General features: G+C 38.3%; 1 protein-coding gene across 1 annotated transcript; it reads right to left on the bottom strand.

Annotated features, from left to right (window-relative positions):
* Positions 1-1,575: 1,575 nt before the first annotated feature.
* P2RY10 (P2Y receptor family member 10) lies at positions 1,576-25,983 on the bottom strand. Its single transcript, XM_007189001.2, has 3 exons — positions 25,966-25,983; positions 15,847-15,881; positions 1,576-2,611 (listed from the first exon to the last, which is right to left on the bottom strand). Exons 2-3 carry the CDS (start codon positions 15,867-15,869, stop codon positions 1,576-1,578), a joined length of 1,059 nt encoding a protein of 352 aa, XP_007189063.1. The 5' UTR covers positions 15,870-15,881; positions 25,966-25,983.
* Between the last annotated feature and the right edge of the window lie 1,849 nt (positions 25,984-27,832).

Here is a 27,832-nt window from a genome sequence, read left to right as displayed (position 1 = left end):
TTCCCTAGAAAACATGTTTTTTTCCCTTTTAATTCCTCCTTTTTCAGTTGTCCCTACTTCCTTTTCCATAGACATTGTATTCAAGTGGATATCTGAGGACTACCACTTCCCTTCTCCTCCCTGCACACCAAGTGTCTATGCTACTTAAACTGCAGGAATAAAAAAAAAAATGAGAGTGATGGATTGAGCTTCATAAATGCCAACCTGAGAATCTGAGGATTGCTTGTATTTAAAACCTCCATAGTAATTCTGAAACAGTAGCCATAACCTTTAAAAAAAATGAAGATAAGATTGCCAGAAAGAGGACATATACTTTTCTCCCATTCATTCATGATGTGATAATATTATGCTTCCAATACAATTCTGTAAGCTCTGCTCACAGAGAAGTTTCTTAATAAACACAAATCTGTTCAGAGTGATGCATAGTAATGTTTAAGAAGAAAGGTTGGGTGAACTCAAAAAAAATCTAAATTTTACAGAATGCTTATCTTCCAGCCTTATAGATTTTTTTCTTTCTTCCATTTATGGGTTTATATTACCAACATTAAGACTTAAAGTATATTTTGTGTTAATAATGAACTATTTGTGTGTCTTATACCCCTGATCATCAGGACTCTGTAGTTTGGAACAGTATTAGAACAACCTATTTATTATTTGATACCTTGCATCCTGAAGCCTGACACACCATCCCCACAAGCCACAGACTTTTCAAATAATCTTCGACAAATTGTATAGAAATGGTCTTGGTCTTGGATGGCTTATCTTTAGTCTGTGTTTTCACCATTCAAACCAAGTTTAGCATTAACCTAGTAATAATAACACAAATAGAGGCAATAACTTAAGCATATGTGGTGTATTCAGGACAAATTTTGACTCACCACTGATTATTTCCAGGGAAGTTGTTTCATCTGTCTGAGGTTCCATTTATTCATTTGTATTGGAATCTTCCACAACTTTATTAGAAGAGCTAGATGAGATGCTATATGTGAAAGTACCCAAGAAAGTGGTAACTCAGAATACAATAGACATCCAATATATTTTCAATGAATGAACAAATTCCTATGCCCTTTATTCAATAAGAGGTTTGTGTCCTAAAATTGATGCACATGTTGCTTCAACATTCACACCCCCTTGCCTGTGCATTTATCACTTAGAAAGACTGGAGATATTTTGCTCTCATTCACAAATAATGGTCTTCGTATGAAAGAGATTTGCTTTTAAATTCTGGAAAAGATTCATGCATTTATTGTATCATTAACAACATCACATTTATTAAAGAAAGGTTTAAGATAAAATATCCAATTTCCATTTGTTTAAAACATCTGTAAAGCCTTGATCTAGATCTCTTAAGTAAGAAAGTGCCTTGAATTTCAAAGAGGAAACATACAACTCCCATCTTCCCTTCCTCTCCCACATTTTTCACACTCTCCCTCCACCATCACACCCCTGTGACCACAACTATTTCTGTTGTTCCCAAAGTTCAATTAACGAAATTGTCTGGCTGGTCATTTTCACCTTTGGAAAAAGCCAGGAAACATAGTTAAACAAAGCCATAATCAAAGAGCTATTTTATTTTTAACCAATCATTGATGAACCACTCTCCCTGCTCATTAGGCGGGAACGAGTCACGGAGCTGCCATGGCGAGATAGTTGGTCACGAAACTCTGAGGCCATGAAGTAGTAGAGAATTGGATCCAAAAGGCAGCAGAGACTTGCAAGGCATAGACAAAAAGGGTGGAAATACAGTGAGCTTTGGACAATGGGACAACTGCTAATGATGGTTTCCTTTACCATGGTGTAAAAAATAAAGTTAATATGATAGGGAGTGAAGCAGATGAAGAAGACTGCAGCACACATGTAAACCATCCGCAGTGCTTTCTGCCTCTCACTGATTCCCTGGAAAGCCACTGGTGGTTGTCGCAAGGATATAGTGGTTTTCCAGGTACACCATGCAATGATGACTACTGGGATCACAAATCCTGCCAGCTCAGCAGCTGTAATCATCCCAACCAAAGCCATTGCATTCAGTTTCCTGTAACCAAGATCAGCAAAGCAGGACTCAGTGTTGTTGGCTAAGTCTGTGCTTCTCATGATGGGAAATGGCAAACAGGCAGTCCCCACGATGACCCAGACGGCAGCACTGATGCCCACATCATACCTACGCTTCCAGTCTCTGGCCCTGAAAGGCTTGAGAAGAAAGAAGCACCTCTGAAGGCTGATGCATGTCAGAAAACAAATGCTGGCATACATGTTGAGATACTTCAGGTAGAAGCACAGTAGGCAAAGGGCCCTCTGGAAAGGCCAATGGTGGCTGATGTAATAGTAAATCCGGAGGGGTAAGGACAGCACGTGAGCAAGGTCAGCCACAGAGAGGTTGATCATGAAAATGATGGCTTTATTTTTCTTGCTGATGAAGCGGCACAGAACCCACAAGGCTGCACTGTTGGCCAGTAGACCAGGGATGAATATGAGGATGTAGGTGGTGGCGTAGAGGGAGTATTGAAATGTCAAATTAGTGACATTGCATTGAGTCTCAGCATTGCTGGTACTGTTGCTGCCCATCTTGAATATTTCAGTATATTCATCAAGGTAAGCCGTGAAGTTATGATCCCTGCCCAAAACAAAACAAAAGAAAAAGGGTATAATGGTTAACCAGTTCTTTAGCTGACACCCAGATTTTTTTTAAATTGAAATATAGTTGATTTACAAAGTTTCAGGTGTACAGCAAAGTGATTCAGTTATATCAGATTATTTTCCATTACAGGTTATTACAAGATATTGAATATAGTTCCCTGTGCTACACAGTAGGTCTTTGTTTTTTATCTATTTTATATACAGCAGTCTGTACCCCTTAATCTCAAATTCCTAATTTATACCTCTCTCCCTTTCTCCTCTTGTAACTGTAAGTTTGTTTTCTATGTCTGTGAGTTTATTTCTGTTTTGTAAATAAGTTCACTTGTACCATTGTTTTAGATTCCACATGGAAGTGATATCATATCATATTTGGTTTTCTCTGTCTGATTTACTTGACTCATCATGATAATCTCTAGGTCCATGCATGTTGCTACAAATGGCATTATTTCATTCTTTTTATGGCTAAGATTTATATATATATATATATATATATATATATATATATATATATATACACACACAACCACATCTTTACCCATTCATCTGTCAATGGACACTTAGGTTGCCCCCATGTCTTGGCTTTGGAAATAGTGCTGCTATGAACATTGGGGTGCATGTACCTTTTTGAATTAGAGTTTTTGGCTTTTCTGGATATATGCCCAGAAGTGGGATTGCTGGATCATATGATAACTCTATTTTTGATTTTCTTAAGGAACCTCCATACTGTTCTCCATAGTGGGTGTACCAATTTACATTCCCACCTACAGTGTAGGAGGGTTCCCTTTTCTCTACGCCCTCTCCAGCATTTATTATTTGTAGACATTTTGATGATAACCATTGTGACTAGTGTGAGGTGATACCTCATGGAAACACAAAAGACTCAGAATAGCCAAACAATCTTGAGAAAGAAAAGTGCTGGAGGAGGAGCTTCAAGATGGTGAAAGAGTAAGACACGGAGATCACCTTCCTCTCCACAAATACATCAGAAATACATCTACATGTGGAACAGCTCCTACAGAAAACCTACTGAACGCTGGCAGAAGACCTCAGACCTCCCAAAAGACAAGAAACTCCACACGTACCTGGGTAGGGCAAAAGAAAAAAGAAAAAAAAGAGACAAAAGAATAGGGACAGGACCTGCACCAGTGGGAGGGAGCTGTGAAGGAGGAAAGATTTCCACACACTGGGAAGGCCCTTCACAGGAGGAGACTGCAGGTGGCGGAGGGGGGAGTTTCGGAGCAATGGAGGAGAGCACAGCAACAGGGGTGCAGAGGGCAAAGCTGACAGATGCCCGCACAGAGGATCGGTGCCAACCAGCACTCACCAGCCCAAGAGGCTTGTCTGCTCACCCACTGGGGCAGGCGGGGGCTGGAAGCTGAGGCTCGGGCTTCGGTCGGATCACAGGGAGAGGACTGGGGTTGGCTGGGAGAACACAGCCTGAAGGGGCTAGTGCGCCACGGCTAGCCGGGAGGGAGTCCGGGAAAAAGTCTGGACCTGCCGAAGAGGCAAGAGACTTTTTCTTCCCTCTTTGTTTCCTGGTGCGTGAGGAGAGGGGATTCAGAGCCCCACCTAAGTGAGCTCCAGAGATGGGCGCGAGCCGCGGCTATCAGCATGGACTCCAGAGACGGGCATGAGACACTAAGTCTGCTGCTGCAGCCACGAAGTAGCCTGTGTGTGAGCACAGGTCACTATCCACACCGCCCCTCCTGGGATCCCGTGCAGCCCGCCACTGCCAGGGTCCCGTGATCCAGGGACAACTTCCCAGGGAGAACGCATGGTGCACCTCAGGCTGGTGCCACGCCATGTCGGCCTCTGCCGCCGCAGGCTCGCCCCGCATCCGTACCCCTCCCTCTCCCTTGTCCTGAGTGAGTCAGAGACGCCAAATCAGCTGCTCCTTTAACCCTGTCCTGTCTGAGTGAAGAACAGACACCCTCAGGCGACCTACACGCAGAAGCGGGGCCAAATCCGAAGCTGAACCCTGGGAGCTGTGTGAACAAAGAAGAGAAAGGGAAATTTCTCCCAGCAGCCTCAGGAGCAGCGGATTAAATCTCCACAATCAACTTGATGTACCCTGCATCTGTGGAATACCTGAACAGACAACGAATCATCCCAAATTGAGGAGGTGGACTTTGGGAGCAACATATATTATTTTTTCCCCTTTGCCTCTTTTGTTGAGTGTGTATGTGTATGCTTCTGTGTGTGATTTTTGTCTTTATAGATTTACTTTTACTATTTGTCCTAGGGTTCTGTCTGTCTTTTATGTTTTTTTCATTATTATTGCTTTTAAAAATTTTTTCTTAATAATTACTTTTTTATTTTTTATTTCAATAATATTATTTTACTTTATTTTACTTTATTTTATTTTATTTTATCTTATTTCTTTCTTTGTTCTAATTTTTCTCCCTTTTATTCTGAGACATGTGGATGAAAGGTTATTGTTGCTCTAGACACGCATCAGGGATGTGCCTCTCAGGAGGGAGAGCCAAGATTAGGACACTGGTCCACAAGAGACCTCCCAGCTCCACGTAATATCAGACAGCGAAAATCTCCCAGAGATTTCCATCTCAACACCAAGACCCAGCTGCACTCAACGACCAGCAAGCTACAGTGCTGGACACCCTATGCCAAACATCTAGCAAGACAGGAACACAGCCCCATCCATTAGCAGAGAGGCTGCTAAAATCATAATAAGCCCACAGACACCCCAAAACACACCACCAGACATGAACCTGCCCACCAGAAAGACAAGATCCAGGCTCATCCACCAGAACACAGGCTCTAGTACCCTCCACCAGGAAGCCTACACAACCCACTGAACAATCCTTAGCCACTGGGGACAGACACCAAAAACAACGGGAACTACAAACCTGCAGCCTGCAAAAAAGAGACCCCAAACACAGTAAGTTAAGCAAAATGAAAAGACAGAAATACACACAGCAGATGAAGGAGCAAGGCAAAAACCCACCAGACCTAACAAATGAAGAGGAAATAGGCAGTCTACCTGAAAAAGCATTCAGAATAATGTTAGTAAAGATGACCCAAAATCTTGAAAATAGAATACAGAAAATACAAGAAACGTTTAACAAGGACATAGAAGAACTAAAGAGCAAACAAACAGTGATGCACAACACAGTAAATGAAATTAAAAATTCTCTAGAAGGGATCAATAGCAGAATAACTGAGGCACAAGAACGGGTAAGTGACCTGGAAGATAAAATAGTGGAAATAACTACTGCAAAGCAGAATAAAGAAAAAAGAATGAAAAGAACTGGGGACAGTCTCAGAGACCTCTGGGACAACATTAAACACATGAACATTCAAATTATAGGGGTCCCAGAAGAAGAAGAGAAAAAGAAAGAGACTGAGAAAATATTTGAAGAGATTATAGTTGAAAACTTCCCTAATATGGGAAAGGAAAGAGTTAATCAAGTCCTGGAAGCACAGAGAGTCCCATACAGGATAAACCCAAGGAGAAACACCCCAAGACACATATTAATCAAACTGTCAAAAATTAAATACAAAGAAAACATATTAAAAACAGCAAGGGAAAAACAACAAATAACACTCGAAGGAATCCCCATAAGGTTAACAGCTGATCTTTCAGCAGAAACTCTGCAAGCCAGAAGGGAGTGGCAGGACATATTTAAAGTGATGAAGGAGAAAAACCTACAACCAAGATTACTCTACCCAGCAAGGATCTCATTCAGATTTGATGGAGAAATTAAAACCCTTACAGACAAGCAAACAGGAAGAGAATTCAGCACCACCAAACTAGCTTTACAACAAATGCTAAAGTAACTTTTCTGGGCAGGAAACACAAGAGAAGGAAAAGATCTACAATAACAAACCCAAAACAATTAAGAAAATGATAATAGGAACATACATATTGATAACTAACTTAAATGTAAATGGATTAAATGCTCCAACCAAAAGACATATATTGACTGAATGGATACAAAGAAAAGACCCATATATATGCTGTCTACAAGAGACCCACTGCAGACCTAGGAACACATACAGACTGAAAGTGAGGGGATGGAAAAAGATATTCCATGCAAATGGAAGTCAAAAGAAAGCTGGAGTAGCAATTCTCATATCAGACAAAACAGCCTTTAAAATAAAGACTATTACAACAGACAAAGAAGCATACTACATAATGATCAAGGGATCAATCCAAGAAGAAGATATAACAATTATAAATATTTGTGCACCCAACATAGGAGCACCTCAATTCATAAGGCAAACACGAACAGCCATAAAAGGGAAAATCTACAATAACACAATCATAGTAGAGTACTTTAACACCCCACTTTCTCCAATGGACAGACCATCCAAAATGAAAATAAATAAGGAAACACAAGCTTTAAATGATACATTAAACTAGATGGACTTAATTGATATTTATAGGACATTCCATCCAAAAACAACAGAATACATATTCTTCTCAAGTGCTCATGGAACATTCTCCAGGATAGACCATATCTTGGGTCACAAATCAAGCCTTGAAAAATTTAAGAAAATTGAAATCATATCAAGTATCTTTTCCGACCACAACGCTATGAGACTACATATCAAATACAGGAAAAAAACTGTAAAAAATACAAACACAGGGAGGATAAACAATACACTACTTAATAACCAAGAGATCACTAAAGGAATCAAAGAGAAAATTTAAAAATACCTAGAAACAAATGACAATGAAAACACGACAACCCAAAACCTTTGGGATGCAGCAAAAGCAGTTCTAAGAGGGAAGTTTATAGCAATACAATCCTACCTTAAGAAACAAGAAACATCTCAATTAAACAACCTAACCTTACACCTAAAGCAATTAGAGAAAGAGAAACAAAAAAGCCCCTAAGTTAGCAGAAGGAAACAAATCATGAAGATCAGATCAAAAATAAATGAAAAAGAAATGAAGCAAAATGATAGCAAAGAAAAAGCTAAAAGCTGGTTCTTTGAGAAGATACACAAAATTGATAAACCATTAGCCACACTCATCAAGAAAAAAAGGGAGAAGACTCAAATCAATAGAATTAGAAATGAAAAAGGAGAAGTAACAACTGACACTGCAGAAGTACAAAGGATCATCAGAGATTACTACAAGCAACTATAAGCCAATAAAATGGACAACCTGGAAGAAATGGACAAATTCTTAGAAATGCACAACCTTCCGAGACTGAATCCAGAAGAAATAGAAAATGTGAAGAATCCAATCACAAGCACTGAAATTGAAACTGTGATTAAAATCTTCCAACAAACAAAAGCCAAGGACCATATGGCTTCACAGGCGAATTCTATCAAACATTTAGAGAAGAGCTAACACCTATTCTTTTCAAACTCTCCCAAAATATAGCAGAGGGAGGAACACTCCCAAAGTCATTCTACGAGGCCACCATCACCCTGATACCAAAACCAAACAAAGAAGTCACAAAGAAAGAAAACTACAGGCAAATATCACTGATGAACCTAGATGCAAAAATCCTCAACAAAATGCTAGCAAACAGAATCCAACAGCACAATAAAAGGATCATACACCATGATCAAGTGGGGTTTATCCCAGGAATGCAAGGATTCTTTAATATATGCAAATCAATCAATTGATACACCATATTAACAAATTGAGGGAGAAAAATAATATGATCATCTCAATAGATGCAGAAAAAGCTTTTGACAAAATTCAACACCCATTTAGGATAAAAACCCTCCAGAAAGCAGGCATAGAGGGAACTTTCCTCAACATAATAAAGGCCATATATGACAATCCCACAGCCAACATCGTCCTCAATGCTGAAAAACTGAAACCATTTCCACTAAGATCAGGAACAAGACAATGTTGCCCACTCTCACCACTATTATTCAACATAGTTTTGGAAGTTTTAGCCACAGCAATAAGAGAAGAAAAAGAAATAAAAGGAATCCAAATCAGAAAAGAAGAGGTAAAGCTGTCAGTGTTTGCAGATGACATGATACTATACATAGAGATTTCTAAAATGCTACCAGAAAACTACTAGAGCTAATCAATGAATTTGGTAAAGTAGCAGGATTCAAAATTAATGCACAGAAATATCTGGCATTCCTATACACTAACGATGAAATATCTGAAAGAGAATTTAAGGAAACAGTCCCATTTACCATTGCAATAAAAATAATAAAATACTTAGGAATAAAACTACCTAAAGAGACAAAAGACCTGTATGCAGAAAATTATAAGACAATGATTAAAGAAATTGAACATGATACAAATAGATGGAGAGATATACCATGTTCTTGGATTGGAAGAATCAACATTGTGAAAATGACTCTACTACCCAAAGCAATCTACAGATTCAATGCAATCCCTATCAAACTGCCACTGGCATTTTTCACAGAACTAGAACAAAAAATTTCACAATTTGTATGGAAACACAAAAGGCCCCATATAGCCAAAACAATCTTGAGAAAGAAAAACGGAGCTGGAGGAATCAGGCTCCCTGGCTTCAGACTATACTACAAAGCTACAGTAATCAAGATAGTATGGTACTGGCACAAAAACAGAAATACAGATCAATGGAACAGGATAGAAAGCCCAGAGATAAACCCACACACATATAGTCACCTTATCTTTGATAAAGGAGGCAAGAATATACAGTGGAGAAAAGACAGCCTCTTCAATAACTGGTGCTGGGAAAACTGGACAGGTACATGTAAAAATATGAAATTAGAACACTCTCTAACACGATACACAAAAATAAACTCAAAATGGATTAAAGGCCTAAATGTAAGGCCAGACACTTTCAAACTCTTAGAGGAAAACATAGGCCGAACACTCTATGGCATAAATCACAGCAAGATCCTTTTTGACCCACCTCCTAGAGGAATGGAAATAAAAACAAAAATAAACAAATGGGACCTAATGAAACTTAAAAGCTTTTGCACAGCAAAGGAAACCATAGACAAGATGAAATGACAGCCCTCAGAATGGGAGAAAATATTTGCAAATGAAGCAACTGACAAAGGATTAATCTCCAAAATTTACAAGCAGCTCATGAAGCTCAATATCAGAAAAACAAACAACCCGATACAAAAATGGGCAGAAGACCTAAATAGACATTTCTCCAAAGAAGATATACAGATTGCCAACAGACACATGAAAGAATGCTCAACATCATTAATCATTAGAGAAATGCAAATCAAAACTACAATGTGATATCATCTCACACTGGTCAGAATGGCCATCATCAAAAAATCTAGAAACAATAAATGCTGGAGAGGGCGTGGAGAAAAGCGTACCCTCTTGCACTGTTGGTGGGAATGTAAATTGATACAGCCACTTTGGAGAACAGTATGGAGGTCCCTTAAAAACTACAAATAGAACTACCATACGACCCAGCAATCCCACTACTGGGCATATACCCTGAGAAAGCCATAATTCAAAAATAGTCATGTACCACAATGTTCATTGCAGCGCTATTTACCATAGCCAGGACATGGAAGCAACCTAAGTGTCCATCAACAGATGAATGGATAAAGAAGATGTGGCACATATATACAATGGAATATTACTCAGCCATAAAAAGAAACGAAATTCGATTATTTGTAGTGAGGTGGATAAACCTAAAGTCTGTCATACAGAGTGAAGTAAGTCAGAAAGAGAAAAATAAATACAGTACGCTAACACATATATATGGAATATAAGAAGAAAAAAAGGTCACAAAGAACCTAGGGGCAAGATCGGAATAAAGACTCAGACCTACTAGAGAATGGACTTGAGGATATGGGGAGGGGAAAGGGTAAGCTGTGACAAAGTGAGAGAGTGGCATGAACATATATACACTACCAAACGTAAAATAGATAGCTAGTGGGAAACAGCCACATAGCACAGGGAGATCAGCTCTGTGTTTTGTGACCACCTAGAGGGGTGGGATAGGGAGGGTGGGAGGGAGGGAGATGCAAGAGGGAAGAGATATGGGAACATATGTATATGTATAACTGATTCACTTTTTTATAAAGCAGAAACTAACACACCATTGTAAAGCTATTATACTCCAATAAAGATTTTTTTATAAAAACAAGAAAAAGAAAGGTGCTGGAGGAATCATACTCCTTGACTTTAGACTATGCTACAAAGTTACAGTAATGAAACAATATGATACTGGCATGAAGTAAACATATAAATCAATGGAACAGTATAGAAAGCCCGGAAATGAACCCACGCACTTATGGTCAATTAACCTAATGACAAAGCAGACAAGAATATACAATGGAGAAAAGACAATCCCTTTAATAATTGTTTCTGGGGAAACTGGACAGCTACAGGTAAAAGAATGAAATTAGAACATTCTCTAACACCATACACAAAAATAAACTCAAAATGGATTAAAGATATAAATGTAAGGCCAGATACTATAAAACTCCTAAAGGAAATCATAGCCAGAACACTCTTCGACATAAATCGTAGCAATAGTTTTTTTCAAATCCATGTACTAGAGTAATGGAAACAAAAGCAACCAAGGTGGACTTTATTAGATTTAAAAGCTTTTGCACAGTAAAGGAAACCATCAACAAGACACAAAGAAAACCTATGGAATGAGAGAAATTATTTCCAAATGATGCAATTGACAAGGGCTTAATTTCCAAAATACAGAAACAGCTTATACAGCTCAACTAAAAAAATAAATCCAATCATAAAATGGGCAGAAGACCGAAACAGACATTTCTCCAAGAAGACATACAGATGGCCAACAAGCATATGAAAAGATGCTCAACCTCATTAATTATTAGAGAAAAGCAAATCAAAACTACGATGAGGTATCACCAGATTTGTTTTTATACCTACAGAGTCATAGGATATTAAAATTAGAAGGGATTTGTTTACAGATGAAGAAGAGGATGCTCAAGGAAGATATACTATTGATCCAAGGTCACCCAGTGAATCAGTTAAAGAACCATGGAATTGTCATCCAACTGCCTTGCCCTACCAGATTGTCAGAGCTGTGTCTTGCAGGTAAGGAAGTCCTGAAATATTCTGTTTTTCTAACCACAGAAAAAGAATGTGATATTTGAGTCTGTTTCTTTTGTATCAAGACTTCTCTTGCCTCAAGCTCTGTTTGGGATGACCACTGTTCACTACTTCCCAATTGCAATGGTAGAAATCCAGTCTTGTTGTTCAGGTCTTCTTGCCTCTTCTTAGTCTGCCACCTTGCTCACTGGGTCCTGACTTCCTAACTTGGCACCACAGCACCTTGAAAACAGATCTGCCTCCTTTAGCCTGCATTACCAGTATCCTGGTTGATTTTCATGGCTTGGGAATATTACCTCCTTATTATTCTATCACAATAGCTGGTGGTTTTCATGCATTTTCTCTCTTTCTCTTAGCTTAGGTTTCATTCCAAATTTACATGAAATTTTTCAGTAATATATGGATTTAGAAGCTGAACCAGGATATTTTCCCTTATGTGATTGGGAAGGGAAGAGACCTATTCTCTATCTAAGGGGAATTCTGTACTGGTGTGACATCATGTCTTGGCAGATTATCCAACAGCCACAGTGAACATTGATTAAGGTACCAGCAAAATAGGCCACCAAAATCATTTTTTTGAAACAATTTAAGATTTAATATTTTTTTCATTATTCATCATAATGAGAAAGTTTTTCGGACTTCCTTAATTTATTTTATGCTTTAGTATAGTTTTTATTGTGTATTATATGTAAGACATGGAAAATATACAATAATTTTTAGGGCTTCTCAAGGTCTGGCCATGGATTTTTGCAGGCTGTTTGCAAATAAGAATGGCAGGACAGCAACAACCTTGTTATTTTATTTGTAGAATTTTAGACTGAAGAGGACCTTTAAAAAACATTTAATTCAGCCACCATATGATACAGGTAGAAGAAGCAAGGCCCAGAGAGGGATTTATTAAGGCCACAAATCTACTAAATGAAAGATCTGGGACTTCAAATAGGAGGAAAATGTGGTTAATCTTTACACACATCCTTCTGTCCATCATTTGTTTTCCTCTCAAAGACAAATTTTACAAACATAGCTTCTGTCCATACTGCAGGAATGTTTATTGCCTTTAGAGCTAGAATTGGAAAAAAATAAAGTACTGAGGTTTTCCTCAGGTGGAGTTTTGTTGTTGGTATTGTTTTTGTTTTGTTTTGTTTTAAGTATGTTTACAAAAACAAAGGAGTGGCCTCTTTTAGATTCTCTTCATAAGTAGCAGAATGACTTCCTATACCATTCTAAGTCCTACTCCAGGGAATAGAAATGTGATAAAAGAACAGAACCCCAAAGGATTAATTCACAGATAAAAGAGGGTCAACTTTATAAGCTACCATTACTCTAAAGAGTACTTTCATTTTCCCTCCTCTTATACTCCCTATTTGACCTATCTGTGATATATCCTAAAGAGTCATGCAGTCATCTTACTTGTGTATGTATGACTTAGAACAAAGGTAGAGGGGTACTCACAGGTGAAAAGAAAGGAAATAATTATAATGGTCTATCAGTGATGTACCCCAGAATCTGCAATGGAATTTTTCACATGCATTACATAATTCAATTCTCACAACCATCGTTAAGTTACTATTATTATTCTTATAGTGCAGAAGAGAAACTGAGGTTCAGAGAGATTCAGTAAATTGTCTTAGGAACAAAGTTAAAAAATGAAATTTACTACCATGCTTGACTTGCTCCAAAGTCTGTGCTATTTCCACTCTACCACTTGCCTCTCCCTGCTCAGGAGGGACTTTTTAATAGAATGAGGATCATTGTGATATCTGGAGGGCACATTATGGCAGAACCTTTCTAACCCCATAGTAGGACCTTATGATCTTGTAACATTAGAATTACTCTAGCTATGCCATCAGGATATAACTAAACATCTGTCCCCAAACATGTCACTCACCCCTCCTTACCACCCACTTTTATCTCACATATTATCTCACATTTTATCGAACATATTATCTCATTAATCCTCATAGCAGCCCAGTGATTATTTCCATTTTACTTCAGTATTGATCCTGTTTCTACTATTATCTATTATCTGTGCATAGGCTTGTGAGAGAGCAAGGGAGGCTACATCAAGTGCATTACAGTTCTAAGAACTAAAAACAGCTCACACCCACCAAATTCACACTTCCACTTCTGCACTTTACAAACATGGATATTTGTTTCTGCTTCACTGGTACAGAAAATTTCACTTACTAATGGGACAGGTTGTTTTCATACCTCTGTGCTAAATAACAGAGTCCTATTAGGCCAGAACAGCAAGATAGAGTTCATGTTCACAATTTAATTTGTTTCTGTGGTTTCTTATGCTTCTGCAATTCAGTTTATTTCAAGTTTAGAGATTTGCATGACCTGCTTTCCAAAATCTTTTTTCTTCTCCAGACTGAAGAGGAGGTAGGAAGGGTTTTTCCCCAAATATGTCTGGTGACAATTAAATGTAAAACCCCCATGGTAATGGGAGACTGGGGGAATTTTTGGGGGTAGGGTGAAAATATAAATTCGCTCAGGGAACATTTAGCTTCCTGTTAACAATCTGTGACACTACTGGAATTTTAGAAAGGAGAACAACCAAAGAAGCCACTAACAAGAGAAGGCTGAATGGAAGGGCCAAAGTCAGAACATGTTCCTTCTCTCAGTCTCTGCCCCTGCTTCTGTCTCTGTGTCTCTCTCTTTGGCTCTGGCTCTATTATTGACTATTTCTGGTTGGCTCGTGCCCCCTGTGATACTAGCCCCTCTTCCCTTCAATCTAGACATATTTTTGGTTTCTGTCTCAGGAAAGGGTACAAGATTGGTGATTCACTCTTGAGTCTAAGCTCCCTTTCTCTGTCTGTGCCATGACTCTCTTCCCAGACACTACAGATGGAAACTGGGAATTCATCCAACTCCTATCACTATATTTCACCCATATCTAATCAGAAACCAGGTGATTCTGTCTCCTTTAAAGCTCTCAAATCTATCTCCAATCCATCTCCCCTTACACTGTTGCCATTCTAACCCAGGCCACTGTCATCATTCCTCTTGATTATTGTAGAAGATGCCTTACTGGACTCCCTGCACCCCAGTCTTGTCTCCTGCAGTTCATTCCCATACTGTGTCTAACATTAACATTAATTATGGCTACTGCTTATTGAGAGCTACCATTTATTTACAGGCTAAGCACATATTATCTCATTAACCCTTATAGCAACTCAATGATTATTTCCATATTACAAATGAGAAAACTGAGACCCAGAGAGGTTAAATAAGTTGTGCCAAAGTCACAAAACTTGCATAGTGTAGAGGTGGTATATAAGAATTGGAACCCATGCTTGTCTCCATACTCCCTTACCTCTGTCATGGTACTTACTACACACACATTGAAATTCTGTTAGCATGTCTTTCTGTTTAACTAGATTTTGTACTCCTTGATGGCAGGGACTATGTCATCTCTTAACCCTTTCTAACCTCTTCCCCACTGTGGCCTAAGTGGTTTTTCTTTGAAATATCTTGTCATTCTCCTGTCTAAAATCCTTTGCTGGTTCTCTATTGTATTAAGGCCAAACTTCTCACCATGGCTTGAAGGCCATTCCTGTGTCATTTAACATCACCTCATGCCATTCTTTTCCTCATTCACTACTGTTTCAATTACACTGAGATGCTTTCAGTTTCTAGAATAAGCTAAGCTTTTTTCCTGACAAAAACCTCTGCACACGTTGTTTCCTCTGTCTGGAACTATCTTCCTTCTTTTTCACATGTCTGGCTCCTTTAACCTCAATTTGCAGGTCAGAGACATCTTCACTGCCACTATTATTTAGGTCATCCTACGTAGCATTACATACTCTCACACTCCGTGCAATTTCTCTTCATAGCATCAACACTTGTAATTTAGATGTTTGCTCACTTTTTATTGACTATTTCGTTCACTGTGCTGTTAGCTCTATTAGTGCCATAAACAGATCTTTTCTGTTCATGACCATATAGCCAAGACTTAGCCTGTGACTTAGTAAGCACCCAAAGAAAAGTGATATAATTGGATTCAATTGCATACAAAATAGTTTAAAGTCCTTATTTGGAATCATTAAGTACAAATGCAAACCCTGATATGTCAACTAATATATTGGGTAAGAGCTTATGGAAAAACCCAAACGAAATTTTTGGCCAGCCCAATATCTCTGCTGCTTGCTATTTCCCTCAAAAGTTGTCTTCTGATTTGGGCTATTATCAATATTTGCTGCACTTACCCTTTACAACTCAGAAAAGACATGCCTTCAGAAGCCTGAGAAAAGAGCAAAATATTCAATTTAGAATCAGAGGTGGTCAGACATATCCTGTAGGTAGAAACCAGCACAGCCCAACATCTCAGAGTACCATCAACACTATTATCTAGACCTCAACACTATTATCTAGACCTCAGGGAGAGGGTAGTCCTTGTAATCTGCTTCCAAAAGCTTCTCAACCCTTTATTTTTGTTGATTGTTATTCTGCAAATGAAAGATATACCTGCCTCATCTCATCAGCAAATGGCTTCCTACCCACCTACATGCGGGACTTGGAACAAGAGTGAGAAGCAACATCTGTAGTCCCCAGAGCTTAATTTTCCACATGGAAATTAAGCATAAAAGGAAAATAACTTGTGTATTTACTTTTTTCCTTGGTCTTTTGAGGGCTCTGGCTGCCTTGGAGGCCAAAACTCAATCAACATATATTTAATAAGCATCATACTATGAATTCTGTGCTAGGTTCTATGGAGAATATAGAATCATCCGCTATAATCTCTGTCCCTGAGAAACTTCTGGTCTGGTGGAGAAAATAGTTTTTAAATTTCCAACATCACAACCAATGCATGACAAGAACTGAGGTGAATGGCATAGGTGATAAGAAATCCTCATGTTGGCACAGCATCATCTCTGTGAGGTAAGCAGGACAGATATCAGTAATACCCCTACCATATTGTTTAGCTGACAAAAAGATGCATTCAAGAACAACTCAGTACCCTGTCCAAAGTCACAGGGTTAAAATATGGTGAAACTAGGACCAGAAGTCAGGTTTGTACGCCTCTTACTTAACGTTCTTTCAACCATGTCAGGCTGCTTCTATTAAATTATGAGAGATAGAGCACCTCGAGCCAGAGAAGATGGCACTTGTGTCAAGCTATCTGCATTCTTTTATTTGTCACTACAGGGACAGCGTTAGAGCGAAAAATGCTGATGGCGGCTGGGGAGGAGATAAAAGTTAACCTTACTTTGCCTGAATTATACACTATTGTATTTAAATCTAAATTGCCCTTCAAAGCTGTGGTCAAGTCCCATCTCTTTAAGAAAGGCTGAACTTGGTATTATCAATACCATTCATCTGGGATTTAGCAATTCATAATTTTATCCAGCAAAGGGACATTCTGCTATATGTGTATTTGATATGTTAATTGATGAAGATAGTGTAGTGGGGTGGGAAATTTCAAGGAAGAATAATACATGATTGTCGTCCTCAAGAAGTTTATAGTCATTTAAGGAGAAAAATACATAAGAATAACTAACCATAATGGATTTTTAAATGTACCATGAAAGGGATAACAAAGAAATTTCTGTGAAAGTAGAAATGAATCCTGCACAGAAGAGGAGTATTAGAGCTCATCCTGAAGGATAAATTCACTTTTAATAAGCAGCTGGAGTGGGAAGGCTGTAGGAAAAAAAGGATGAAAAAAGAGTTTCAGAGGTGAATGAATAGCATTCAAAGTTCTCAAAGTATAAAAATGAATGACCCATAGAAAGGAAGAATAGGTGTTCTATACCAGCTGGAAAACAGGATGAGTTGGTGGGGAAGGTGGAATAGGAGGTTAGAGTGGGAGAAGGTAGTGGAAGGGAAAAGCAACTTAAAAGGTAGAAGCAACTAGATCATGGAGGGTTTTATGGGGAATTATTGAAGGATTCTGGGAAGAGATGTGATATTACTATACTTGTGTTTTAGAAAGATCACTCTGGCAACAGTGTGGAAGATGGATTAGGAGACCAGAGACAGGAAGTCCAAATTAATTGTGAGTGTGTAGGGTGACCAACAGTCCAGGTTTGCCTAGGACTGAGGGTTTCCCAGCACGTAAGATTTTCAGTGACAGTCCAGGACAAACAGAATAATTGATCATCCTACTATTATAACAGTCAAGGAAGTAAAAAAAAAGCTCTGACCTGGTATGGCATGAATATTAGAATTTCAAGTAAAAGTCAGATATGGAATTGACCAGTTTGGGAGACTGCTTGAGGAGTCAAAGATAACTTCATTTATAAAACATGTGAAATGTTATACAAGGATATCACAGTTTTGTACTTTTCCAAAGCCCTTTCAGATTAGCAGCTCACAGCATTCACTATTACTGACACTCTGAGTCAAAAGTAAACTCTTCCTTATTCGAGAACTTTTCAAATTTGTACTCTCTGCCAAGCTTCATAAATTCCTGACTTTTCAGATGGTTTGCTTTCTCTAACATTAAAATCAGTGAACTTCACTGCAAGTTGCACTATGCTAGCTTGCACCAGACACTCCCAGAGACCTTAAATTTCTAAATCTCACCATTTCTCCTGGCCCAATCTGGCACCTGCCCTCATCTTACTTCCTCTCTTACGCAGACTACATTAAATGGTCAAATTAACTATTCTCACACAAGAACCCTCAACTTCTTTGCTCATCATTCTTCTGCTGTACCAGCCTGGCAAGGTCTTAATCCCAGATCAAGTCCACAATCCATTTTCTTTTTACTATCCAAACTGCTGAATGATCCTATTAAAAATACCAGTATCTATTTGAAATGCTAAAACTAGAAGTGTATGATCTCCAGCCTAAGATATTTTGCTCCAGCCTCTTTTTGCACATGCCTGATTAGTTTCTTCTCCTATTGCCTATGCAGCATCTTCACAACTCTTCTAAAATTTCCTCTCTCCTGTTCTCCCATCCCCCAACTTTCTCAACAGAGAAACTTACCTCTTAAATCACAAGAAAATTGAGGTTATTGGGTGAGAAACAACTCAGTTTCATCCATTGTCCCCTCCCAACCCACACAATCTTATCTACAACTGCATCCTTCCCAACACAGCTGTCTTTCCTATTGCACAAGATGAATTCCCATGCTCTTAATCCCTTTTATCTTTCTCAGGATCTTCTTTCACTAGCTGTTCCCTTTCACTCCTAGATCATCATGTTGTCCTTCACTCTCAGCTAGATATTTGTCATCAAGTCTCTCCAACACCCAAAATAATACTTCTCTTGTCAATGCATCTTATTCTAGCTCTTTGTCATTTTCCTTCTCTTCTTAAATAAATGTCTCACAATAGTTTTTGACACTGACTGTTTTCTTTTCCTCATTTTATATCCATTCTTTAATGCACTCCAAGGTGACATGCATATCTTTACAACCTCACTGAAACTACTTTAATAAAGGTGACAAGTGCTATCACATTGCTAAATCAGGCAGGGCTTCTCTGCCGGCTTGGACACAGTCTGATCATTTCCATGTTTTTTAAATGCTCTCTTCTGTTGGCTTCTAAGCCACAACTCTTTCTTGAGTCTCCTCTTAACTATCTATCCATTCATACCGAGTCTCCTTTATGGTTTCTTTTATCTCTGCACATCCTTTAAATGTTTGTTTTCCTTAGGTCTGCATATTCTTTTCTTATTCAGTGCCCTCATGCTAAGTAACATCACCCAGTTTCATGGCTTCAGTTACCACCCATATCCAGATGACTCTTATGTCTCAATGTCCAGGGTTGGCCTCCTCTCAGATATTAAACCTATATGTCTAACTTTCAGTGGAGATTTCCCATTTCAATGTCTCCCAGGCATCTCAAAATAAAAATATTCAAAACTAAACTCATCATACTCCCTGACCTTTTACTTATCCACACCATCTATCCAATTACAAGAGCCAGAAGCCTTAAAATAATCCTAGATCCCTTCACTCTCATTCAATCAACCAAGTTTTCTCCCTCTCCCACTCTCCCTCCCTCCTCTCTCTCTGGATTATTAAAACACTCTTTGATCTACCTGCTTTGAGGATTGCCCTCTTAAAATCTATTCTATACTCTGCTGCCAAAATGATATATCAAAAGGCAAATCTGGGCTACCATGTCATCATAGGGATTGCTTTAATGATACACTCACTGCTATAGAATGTTTCCATTTATATCCCTTTATTTCTAACTAAACTATGAGCATTTTTGAAGCCAAAGAGCATGCCTTACTCATCTTTAAATCTCTAGAACCTAGCAGAATAATTAGCACATAATCGTTTAGTAAATATTTTAATTGGGCAAATATTCTGCCTTATGACAACTCTTTTATTGTTTATCTGTTTATGAATCTCTCTACACTGGGCTATGAGCTTTGTGAAGTCAGGGCTTATGCCCTAAATTTTGTTCTCTCTCTCTCACCCTAGAACAAGACTAAATATATAGCACTATTAAAAAAATTGATGTTAACTGGCACATGTGGGGATTAATCCTAAAGACTTAACCTCACTGGTGTTGCATAACCAACTCAGCTAAGCAGGACCACACAGAAAATACAACCCAGGCAAAATTATAACCTGTGAAAATACCATATCTTTAGTATATACTTGAGCTCCTAGTTCTATGACTGTGAACCACCCAGATAGAGATGAGGGCTAAATTCCCAGTGCCTCCAATACCATCCTTAAAGAAGTAAATGCCTCTTGGTTTATCCAGTGTTCAGTGCTCTATCCAGGGTACACACTGCCTACATCAAAGGCCAGTACCTTCATAGAGATGCCTCTTTTCTTGAAAGAGGGGTCTGTAATGGGAGCTAAACCCTAAAGGGAATGACCAGCACAGACTTCTAATCTAATAATCAGAGCAGGAAAATCAGCTACCATGATTGAGCTAACAAGATTCACTTTCAATGTGTAGCTTTAAGGATGTTCCTGATAATGAAGATTGGTATAAAATTATGACTAAAACTTCATCAAACTCCTTTCTCCTGGATCCCATCTCAGAAGTAAATATTTTACTCTTCTCTCCAGATCCCATCTCAACTCTCATCTTTTCCTTGCATGGGGCAACCTATTCTGACTTCTTCCTTCTTTGTATTTGTACTGGACTTATAGGCTACACTATAAGAATGTAGTCTCAATGAGGGAAGACTGTATCTTACACTTTTATATCCCTCATTTTGTTTAGCAGAGGGTTAGGCATGTAGTAGGATCTCAGTTCATACACATTGGTTTATAAAGGTAAGAGTATGGAGAATAGGCACATATTAGCAGAGCCTTAGGCAGTTTTATTTCTAATGTCTCTCCCATAAGCTACTCTCCTGAACAACAGCAATAGTTTTTCACCCTTTGTTACTGAGGAAAATATGGTCAAGGCAAGGATAATAAGGTTGGAGTCTAACAAATCTAAAAGCTCCAAAGCCTGTAATCCCAACCTTTTATTTTAAAGCCAGCAGGAATCCCATAAAGTTAAGTGAGAATTTTGTCATTAAACCCTTGACTTTATGGAAATAACTAAATTTTGTCTCAGAACACAAAGGTATGTCATGTCACTAAATATGACTCATACTATGTCTGAGTCCAAGAACATCATAGGTACCAATAATGTCTACCCAAAAGCAGCTTCACTTCCCAACGAACTAGCTCAATGCTGTGCTTTCACAAAGTTGCAGCCAAAATGAACTTATTTTATGGTGGCATCAGAATTTGTACCAGACTCCTAAGTTTCAATGAAATACTAAGTCCAAAAAGTTTACACATGCATCCTGTCAGTTTTTAGCTAAGCACTGTTAATATATTATCTTTGATCTTTGAGAGAACTCTGAGTTAATTATTATTATACCCCTTTATGGATCAGAAAATGAAGGCTCAGCAGGATAAAGTTTCTTTCTCAAAGTCACAGCTATTACAATTCCAGTCATAATGAGGCTCTTCATGTGCAGAGACAGCTAAAATTCTTCTCTGCAAACAATTTGTTGCACAGAAATACCTTAAGGTAACATTTCTGTGGATAAGACCATTCTTCAAAGATGAAGAAGCTAATAATCTTGGTTCTATTTCTAGCATTTTTATAACTATACATATATGGCAAATGATTGCCCACCAGGTGTCAGTGTAGGGTAGTATCAAAACCAGGGATCTTTTAACGAGTTTTGCCTATGAACCCAAACCATAATAGATCTATGGATAGAGTATTGGAACAATGTATTTATAAGAGTAGTGAGCTGAATATAACAAGACAGATAGGATGGGGAATCTCAAGCAGTAGAATTTATTAAAAAGAACACTGGATTTGGAGCTAAAACACTTGGATTCTAGTAACTATTCAAATTCTGTCTCTGTGTTGTCCTGCTAATCTCTTTCCCTTATGTGGGTTTCATTTCCCTCATTATTAAAATAAGACAATATGAACTGGATCATCTTAACTACCTTCTGCTCTAACTTGCCATGACGTTACGGGCCTGGCTTCTCTAACCCCCCCATCCTTAACTAATACCATCAGCACTGCCACTGCCATCATTGATACAGCTGCCACCATCTCAACCTACCTGCTGATTTACACTTTACACATCATATTACATCTATAATTGCTGTTAATCATTATTAAATGTATATATATATATATATATATAGATATATAGATATATAGATATAGATATAGAACAAATTAGGTCAGAGGATGTCATCCCCATTTTACAGATCAGGAAACTGAGACTCCAAGAAGTGATCACATTTACCTGAATGCTATGCAAGTGGCAGAGTGAAGAGTGTAGAACATAGGCTTCTGGCATCAAAGTAACTGCTCTTGTCCTAGTACAGCTCTATAAAGTTTTACCCTCTCGGTCCTCTCCCTCTTTTCACCCCTCATCATTAAGTCACTAATACCACTAAATGAACATGTCTGCCAAATTTGTGTCTTCTATTTTCTTTGATAATAGGGCCAGTATGTGGGCTTGTCATCTTGGGAGGAGAAGTGAAAATTAAATAGAGAAATGTTGCTGATGGAGGCCCTTCCCACTCTCCAGGGGAAAATATCTACAGGCCATTTGGGAATGTAACTTGTCTTTTTCCCCCCTTTTTCTTCTTATTTAAACCACAGAAGTCTCACATGAATTACCCAAGCCAGTCCTATACCCATGACCATGGTGTCCTTCATTCAATCACTCATAACCACAGCCAAAGAAGAGCAACTGGAATCTGGAACTCTGCCATTTCCTGAATTAATTCAAATCAACCGTAAATAACCTGGCTTGATGTCAGAAACACAAAAGTTTGTATCTATTCTGCAAGTCTAGACATTTTTCCCATAAATTAGAAGTGAAAATTATTTTGCCCTTAAAATGAATTAAAGCAATTAGACTATTCACAAACTAATATCTTCAAGTTGGAATTGAACTTCCCTGCATGCATCTTTACTGGATTTTTAATCAGGTAAGAAGGAGGCCTAATTATTCATCATTTTTGTACTTGGGGCAGCATTTTGGAGATGGAAAGAATTGTGTTCTTTGGGCAGACCTGGATTCATATCTTGACACAATTATCAGCTGTCTAGCCTGAAAAGACTCACTTCATATCTCTTGGCTTCAGTTTCCTCATTTATAAAATTAGGATCATAGTGCTTGCAACATATATCATTGTAAAGATTAAATAGAAAATGTACATCTTTAAGTAGAAAATGTATTTATTTTAATGTCTGGTACACCGTATACGTTAAATAAATCTCAGTTCATTTCCACTTTACTTGTACAGAGAGTAATCTCCATGAGCCTTTGGTTGGATGCTGTACTTTTCTGAGTTTAGAAAATCTCCCCAAAAGCATAGGTGTGAGAAATATTTAGTAAGACTAATGTAATAATTCTTAAAGTAGAAAAGTGGAAAACATGTGTTACTTGAAAAGAAAATTCCTTATTACAGTAAATATATTTGGAAATCAAAATTATTGTCCATATAATACAAACTGCTGAAAGTGCAGATCTAAAAATCTTTTTGGCTGTTGGGCCCACAGTATTTGGAAAATGTCAATGTGATGGGATAGGTTTTTCTAGGAGTCCAAGGTCTGGTTCCTAGTTAAGCAAGTCCACAATAACTTTTTAGTGAGATTTTTGTTTTTCAAATGGAACTTTGCACTTAAAAGATTGAGAAATATTGATTGAGCGACACTGTCATTGTGGAAATCAGATTTCAGAACTCGCTCCCTTGTATGTTTGCATCTTATCATTTGAAAAAAAAGGAAATTATTTACAAAACACTTGCCTGTGCTCTAAAAGTTGAAGCTCTCATGATGACGTTACTCTGAAAGAAGTATAATGGCCCTTAGCAAAGATTACTGAGTTCCCTTTGAGATCTAAACTGTATTTCCAGAAGGTTCACTGTAGTTAGATTTCCCTACTATGGTCCCATTATTTACCACTTCATGATATGCAGCTCTTCTCAGGCACAAGGAGCCTAGAGTCAAACATTTGTATTACTAGGAAGGAAATTGAAGACCATCTATTTCAAACCCCTCCCCCCCCCCCTTATTATAGGTGAGGCTACTGAGACCCAGAAAAATAAAGCAACTTGCCCAAGGTCAAAACTGAATCATTGGCAGAACTTGAGCTAGAACCAAAACTTTTTGTCTCTCTGTGTGTTGGTTCATATACTTCATCACTCTGCCTGTGATGCATGTGAATCAATACTAGATGAACACTTAAATATAAAATATCCCGACCTGAAATATAAGAGACTTTTTAAGCAAAAGTTTTTAAATAAAGCATAGACTTCCTGCCAGTCATTGCTCTGATTGTTGGAACAGTTAGAAAAGATGGTTTCACAAAGGCAGTTCTGTCCTCTTTATTAGGTCCATAGACTGTCCTACCTCTTAGGACATCAACTGACTTACCACAAACACAACTAGCTGTGAAAAGCTACCCAAAACCATCCAGAAGTATGCTTACTCATTTGAAGCCCTGTGCTCCACCACTGCCAGGATTTCAGCAGTCTGCACAACTTGAACACAAAAACTTTTCCAGTTGAGCCCAAAAAGGAACTGTTTTGTTCAAAGAAGGCCCTCTGTTCAAAAGGAACCATTCCAAAGATAATTACCCCAAATGCATGACTTGATTCTCAGTATAGTTCAGGCTATTTTCAGCCTCAATATATCAACCTATCACATATTTTCAACAGTGAATAATTTTACTGTGTCACAGCTAAGGGATAAACTCCTCAATTAATAGAAATGGTAAGGACTCCCGCGTCCATTTGAAAAACCAAAATAAAAATGTTCCCAGGATCCTTGGGACTGAGACTACTCCACCCAAAAAGCACAATAAAGCTTGTTATCATTCTATCCAAATGATCTTGGTACCAACTGTTGTGGCACAGTCCACCTTGAAGGATTACCCAACTGGAAGTCTCCTTTTGACTCAGTCATCTTGTCTCAGAACCAGAGAGATTGCTAGCACTCAATGTAATAAGAACAATAATTACTGAAAAGATAGGTGCCTCTTTTTTGGTCTCTGCTATCCAGTAGGTCTGAACTTGGGCCAAAAAGCAGCTTTCAAAGGATCGAGAAATGCCTCTGAACAGACTTTGAAATCATTTCAACAGATTTTGTCATCTGGGATATTTTCTCCTTTCCTAACCTAAAATCCAACACAGTTATAAATATATTTACAGTATTATCTGGGGGATACCGGCTTCTGTAGGAAAAAGGGACCATAATTTAGAAGACACATGTTCTAGTTCCAGCTCTGCGACTAACTAGCTGGGTGATCTTAAATGTCTTCACTTCACTGTCTCTCAGTTTTCCCATCTGTATGGTGAGGGATTTGGATCTCTAAGAGCTCCTTCAGCTCCAAAATATATGATCTGACTTTCTTTCTTTCTCTCCTGAGAATTTACTATCTGTTGCTGTATCTGTGAAAGTTAAGCTTACCAAAGCAAGGAGCTTATACATAAAAATGTTCCTTCACTAAGCAACTAGATAATTTATACAGAGCAGAAATCCAAATCCTCTTTTTCTGACTGAATAGGTCAAGCTGTCCCAATGAATCTCACTGACCATACTCTTTTCATACCACTTTGTGCCATCTTCCCTTGTTGATGAAGAAACAAAGAACCCTCAGCAAAGACTGAGCTGCATCACAGACTCCATGCTCCTGGAATAATGGTGGGGACTGATGGCGTTAACCCTAACTTTGTACTCTAGTCAGACTCATGGGAAATCACGATTGCTCCTGCTGTAATAAGTCTGAAATAAGAAACCAGGGACCATTTTCAATTTGGACACTGGTCTCACATCTGTCTCTGTCCCGGATCTTCATGTCCGCACCAATCTTCCCACATGGAATTATACCAATTCCCACATATTTATTAAGCTATAACTTACCCTGGAGCCTTGCTGGGCTTCTTTCTTTGCAGGGAGCTGGGGGCGAAAAAGCCTAAGTCTGGGTGGCACGGAGCTTACTGATAACTGACAAATTTGTTGTTGAAAGAGGAAGTTGAGTGCATTTGGTGTCTCACCACAGAAACCATATTTACACAGACCAAAGGTAAGTCCCTTGAGCAGAAGACATTACTCAAGTTTCATTTAGTTTTTACTTCATTCGTGCAAGAAATTCAAAGAGCAGAGAGCTAAAGGGTGTTCAACACCAAATAATGACTGTATACCAGCCTTCCTCATGGTTTCACTGTTTCTTACCCTATCTCTTTCAACAACAACCCACATGCCTATCCATCTCACTAGATTCCAGTAGGGTCTATGGTAGGATTGGATTCCGAGGCAAAATCAGAAGAGAGTTTACCTAAGAACAAGAATACTGCAACTCCTTCAATCCTGAGAGAGAAAGAGTGAGAAAACCACAAGAATAGCTACCAGAGAATATTCTCCAACTCCCATTACATTTTCTTAAATTGAGTTTGTTCAACTTGTGATTTATTATTTTATTGAACTTTGGGAGTTTTAATGATAATGTAGATTTAGGAAGGTACTATTTATAATTTTGACTTATGTTTAAATTGTGAGGGTTTAAAAAAGTTTAATTATAAAGCTATAGAAAAATTACCTTTCCCTTCAATAAACTTATGAAGTAGTGCCAAAAAAAAAAATACATGTCAGAACTAACAGTAGTAAGACTACCTTTGCTTAAGCTATTCCCTGCATTTGGAGTACCTTTCCACAACCTCTCATCTCAAGGCTTATAATTTAATGTGTAGTTTGTTTATTTTTATACATTTCTTATCCTCTTAGTGTATTGCAAACTGCTTCAGGGCAAAGACCATGTCTGACTCATCCCTGCATTTCCAACCAGTCCAGCATGATGTACTTTCATGAATGCTTGTTGAATGAATGTGAAGGAATTAATGAAAAAAATAAATATTCAAATAATGAATGAATAAATAAATGAACCATATATATTTCAGTCTCCCTCCAGTGAACTAAGGTTTAGTCTTTGTCCGTGGAGCCTTTATAAGGTTGCAAGTAAAGAAAGATCATACACTTGGGGACTATAGTATCAGCCAAGTCTGAGAGTAGTTCTGAGAAACAAGGCTTGCAAACCAGCACAAACCTCTCTGTGCATGTGTGGAAACTACATTCAGAACCCAGGGCCTAGAGCAGCAAAGAGCCTTCTGGGTAATAACCATAACAAAGGAGAAAAGAAAGTACTGTGGGTTAGATCAAACAGTAGCATCTGGATTTATGGACAAGACTGATTAAAGTGGATGACAACATTTCTGTAGAAGGGCAACCTGGATCTGCAACATGCTCTTCTTGTAAAACTAGAATCATTCAAGAACTAGATAGAGCCACACCCAACACTCAGAGATCACTAATATAAATTTCAAGGACATCAAGAGATGGAAAAGAGACACTTTCAGCACTAGGAACTGAGAACTTGAATTGATTGATGAAAAGGTCATGACTTGTGAGAACTGGTAAAGGAAGAGGGTACCCATCCTGGCTGAGGTATATCAAATGAAACATGCCTGACCTTGCAATCCCCTTCTTAATTCTGATTTCATATACTTATCCAGCTCCAATCTGTTGTTAATTTAGTTTTCTGACTTGGCATCCTTACTGAAAGAATACACTGATAGGCCAACACACATTTCAGTCCATTTGGCAGTTCTGGTCTTCAATATAAATTATTAAATTGGCTTTCTGTTACAAATCCATCCCTTCTGAGTTTGGGCAGTGTAAGCCAGTTTTCCTAGGCTATGATCCTTCTCTGGCCAAAGAAAGTTCCAGACCTGTT

This window comes from Balaenoptera acutorostrata, chromosome X (assembly GCF_949987535.1).
Source record: "Balaenoptera acutorostrata chromosome X, mBalAcu1.1, whole genome shotgun sequence".
In the NCBI taxonomy this organism is placed as follows: domain Eukaryota; kingdom Metazoa; phylum Chordata; class Mammalia; order Artiodactyla; family Balaenopteridae; genus Balaenoptera; species Balaenoptera acutorostrata.
The sequence above is the reverse complement of the archived record's forward strand: the minus strand, read 5'-3'. Positions and strand labels throughout refer to the sequence as shown.

Excerpts from the sequence above, each read along its gene's own strand:
- P2RY10 (XM_007189001.2), bottom strand. The coding sequence starts at position 15,869 with ATGTCTTTTCTGAGTTGTAAAGG. Across the intron at positions 2,612-15,846 it reads TCTTTTCTGAGTTGTAAAGG|GGATCATAACTTCACGGCTT; the intron begins GTAAGTGCAGCA and ends TGTTTTGGGCAG.